The 4176-nt window shown below is 32.0% G+C and overlaps 1 protein-coding gene across 1 annotated transcript; it reads right to left on the reverse strand.

The window, feature by feature from the left end:
- Window positions 1–1262: 1262 nt before the first annotated feature.
- Window positions 1263–2775, reverse strand: LOC117119562. Its single transcript, XM_033264393.1, has 3 exons — window positions 2716–2775; window positions 1952–2335; window positions 1263–1477 (listed from the first exon to the last, which is right to left on the reverse strand). The coding sequence occupies exons 1-3, from the start codon at window positions 2738–2740 to the stop codon at window positions 1323–1325; spliced, it is 564 nt and encodes a 187-aa protein (XP_033120284.1). The 5' UTR covers window positions 2741–2775; the 3' UTR covers window positions 1263–1322.
- Between the last annotated feature and the right edge of the window lie 1401 nt (window positions 2776–4176).

A 4176-nucleotide genomic window follows, 5' to 3' on the forward strand; every position in this document is an offset into this window, starting at 1 on the left:
ATTTTTTTCTTTATATTTATATATATATATATATATGTATATATGTATAATTTGTTTTGTGAAATAAATATATACTTGTCTTGATAAATGCATCCATCGATTAAATGCACCCTCAAAAACCCTTCTCAATAATAAACACCCCAGGGCATTTAATATTCAAATAAATATGGTAAGTTTTCATAGCCTCAAATATAATGAAAGAATCATTAACTACCACATCTAACTTGTGCTTTGGTTATTCCACAATATAAATGTCCAGCTTGTTCTTGCTCTTTTTTTTTTTTTTTGTTCTTGGGTTGTTCATTGTATGTATACTTTGTTTTTATAGCATATAAATTTTATTGCAATCTCTACAGAATCTTGATTAAGATTAGATAAATACATTTGAAATACATAATTTGAAATACAATATGAAAAAAATGAGAGCATCAATGATGCTGTAGCCCACTCAACAATGGCGTTGTTTAAGCAATGACGGCGGTGGGAGTTGATGTGCTTGTGGGGTGTGTCATTACTGTATGCGAACAGTTGGTCAAAATATTGAAAAAAAACCAAGTAATTGAAATCCAATTAAGATAACCTAGAAAAACTAAAACTTTCCATATGGCTATGCCACAAACATCCATAACGTTCAAGAATCAGAATTTTTAACATTTTCAGGTGTTTGCATTTTATAAAAGAAGATATATTGAAAAACATTTCTGCAAAATATCAATCAATAAATTTAACTGATTAGTACATTAAAATTATTTTTAAAATAAAAATCTTAGTAATAAACTATTAATTTCGGAATAACAATGAAAGCTGTTGCAATTGTAGTGATAATGATAATAATAATAAATAATAATAATAATAATGATAATAATTATTTTAACGGTAGTAACATTGATAATGATAATAATAATAACAACAAACACTTTATTAATAATATTGATGATAATAACTTTACTTGTACTGAACCTTTTCATGTATATTTTTACATCTTTTTTGTCTTTGTAATGACAAGCAAAGAGTTTCCCTTAGTGGAATAATAATGTTATCTTATCTTATCTTATCTTTGGAAGCTGTTTGTATCACAACCTACATGGCTGATATCCAATGAATTAAATATTCATAACTTCGCTATAGTACTCAACCAATTACCATAAAATACCCACTGTTTTAAACCGATTCTAACAATACTAATACTCAATTTTGAATTTTTCAAACAAACAGCTGGTTTTGCTAGAGTGGGTCACATATTTTCAGGATTTTTTTTTTTTAATTTCACCACACACATAGTATATAAAAACATTTCCTACTAAACTGCTAAGTGAAAGAATTTAATCACCTTCTGGTTCTGTTGATTCTGAGGTCATGTCAGTTCCAGTGCTATAACCAGAGCTGAAGCTTGATAGAGATGTTTCTGAGCCACTCCTCTTCATATCCTGATCTTCGGGATCGTATGAACTGTCACTGTAGGTTTTCATAGATTTATCTGCAATGCAGAATACAGTATGATGTTATTTAAACAACTAGGGCTCATAAGGTTTCGAAGCAGCAGATCAGGACTATGCATAGAAAACACTTTTTCTCTTATTATATTATTGAAAAATGTAATGCATTCCTAGTGAGATAGTTAGTGTTTTGACAGTTAATGAATTTTAGTCCAAACTGGAAAAACACCTTAACCTTCGCTCTGCAAGTTTGAAGCCCTCTGCAGCAACCAATGATTGGTTAGAAAATGGTCAAAGAAGCGAAAGCTTAAAAGACTTGAAGAATCAAGTAAACCTTTTCTCCACAACAGGAACAAACTTTTGATTTAAAAAAATGCACTGATTTGAAATTCAGACATACTGTAGCTACGATATTGCAGTTTTTTGGAATTTTTCTCCTTTTAAAACAATTTTTCTAGCCTAATTTAAAAGTACTATAATATGTATAGTATTTAAAGTAAACACTTTGCACCCACCATAGGTTTCTTCCAACTTTTCAACAAACTGTTTTTCCCATCCATTGGCCACAGTAAACAATTTGAAATCAGGAGGTACAAAAGCATCTTCTGATATTTTCACTGGTATCAACTTAGCATGATGAAGTGTATTTTCAACCAGCATTTCTTCGACAACATTTGCAGCAGAATTTGAATGCAGAGTCACTGATTGTGTTGAAAATCCTAGAATTACTTTCTTGCTTTTCTCTATCTTTGTAATTAAATTGTCTTTGTTGAGTTTACTCAAATCTTGCTTCCTGGTGCACTTGATATCTGGTATCCTTTCCTGCAATTCTTCCATCAGATTATTCTCCCATTCTGAGTTGTCACTTATGAAACAGAAGTCATACAAACCACTCTGAACTGCAAAAGAAAACAATCATTTAAATATTCTTTGTGTTCCATTTACGTACATTATAAAACAGTAATTATTTTTCCATTTTATTCATTTTGATTTTCTATATTGGTATACCTGACAGCAAATTAGGTAGCTGAAGGTGGTGAAATTGTATGGTAGATCAACATGTTTTTTCCATGTTTCATTTTCAATATAAACCATAAATCCTTAATCATGAACCATACAGGAGAACAGTCTATGCAAATTACAGCCCATCCAATATAAAGAGCAAACAATTATACAATTACTATGTTCAGCCAAACACAATATTATGTAAAGGAGTAGATAAAAAAAAATATGGTAAACTAACATAGAAAGTACTTAATACAAAACAAACATTTAATACCGTCATTTGAGTCTTTCACATCCATCTGTGTTAAGTTGTCAATGGATGCATCTGTGTTAACTTCCACCTGAGGTTCTAAATTCAAAATAACAATATTAAAAACTAGAGTCAAAACTACATGTAGATTCTTAATTTTATACTTGTGAGTGGTTTGGAAGGGGGGGGGGGGAAGGCAATGCCGAGGAGAGCAAAATGGGTATGGTCAAGTGTCGCTCAAAATGTTTAGAAAGTTGTCCCAAAAATTTTGACAATTTATGGGTTTCAAATGCTTATTTAATCGATTTTAGGGTCTACTATATGTATAAATAATTTTTTTCCCTCCCCGATGAATTGTGGTTTTTCTTCCCAAAGTGGGCCAGGCCCTGGCCCTCGGTCTCCCACTGGCACCACACCTGCCTTGAGGTTGGGGTATGAAACCTTTGTTGTGCAAGTCGCTTGTGTCCTTGGGTATGGCACTTTATCTATGTTGTCCCTTTCCACCCAGGAGTATAATTAAAGTGGGTACCTAAAAAGGTTTGAGTGTAAAATGTGATGATATATTTCATGCAGCAAATTATGGAATTTCCCCTATACTGTAGCCATTATTCCAGCAACTGGGATAATAATGTGAAAAAACACCCCAAGACTTATGTGTAGAGCAGTGTAGAGTGCTATATAAAAACGTACATATTATTACATACTTTGGTTAGGTTTTATATCAGCATATTTATTACATTATGCATGTATGTTTATTGTCTATGTTTCTGTCAGTGGCATTTCTAGAATATTCGACACAGGGTAGCTGAATGGTGGGAAAAAACAAATTTTGAGTGGGGTTCAAGATTATGTAGTTATATGGCAAAAAATGAAATTAGGTTAACTACTTTAAATTATCTTTTGCTCAGTGAATTTCCTGTGAAGTTGCTGAGGGAGGGACCAAAGCATTTTGGTAGGCATTCGCTCATCTGTAGATACACCACTGTGATCAGTCAATAAGAGCCATTTGGTAGTGGTTGTGCTCTTGGAAATTAATCCACATATAATGGTAATCTTGCTTTTATTTGGTGCTGTATATTTTTTAAGTTTTTTGTTCAATAATAATTGTTTATCACCTAAAAATTAAATAAATGAAATGAAATAAAATAAATTGATTGTGTAGTGACCTCCCATGATTATAGATTTGCTGTTCGGGAGCTCATTAAATATAAAAAAGAATAAACCAATATCTACCACATTTGTCTTGCAGAAGTCTGTCAACAAAAAGTTTATCCCATACTCGACATGCGGTGAATGATTCAAACTCAGGTGGTACCACAACACTTTCTGATATCTTGAATGGAATTATCTTGTCATGATCAAGTGTTTTAGCTTCCAGCATTTCTAAAATGACACTGTGTGCAGCATATTTGGAATAATCAGCCAATGGTTTTGGTGAAAATCCTACGATTACATTCTTACTTTGTCCTATTAAATCACTGACAG

The sequence above is a fragment of the Anneissia japonica genome, unplaced genomic scaffold (assembly GCF_011630105.1).
Source record: "Anneissia japonica isolate Jap-2015-1 unplaced genomic scaffold, ASM1163010v1 scaffold288271_len110776_cov171, whole genome shotgun sequence".
Classification (NCBI taxonomy): Eukaryota; Metazoa; Echinodermata; class Crinoidea; order Comatulida; family Comatulidae; genus Anneissia; species Anneissia japonica.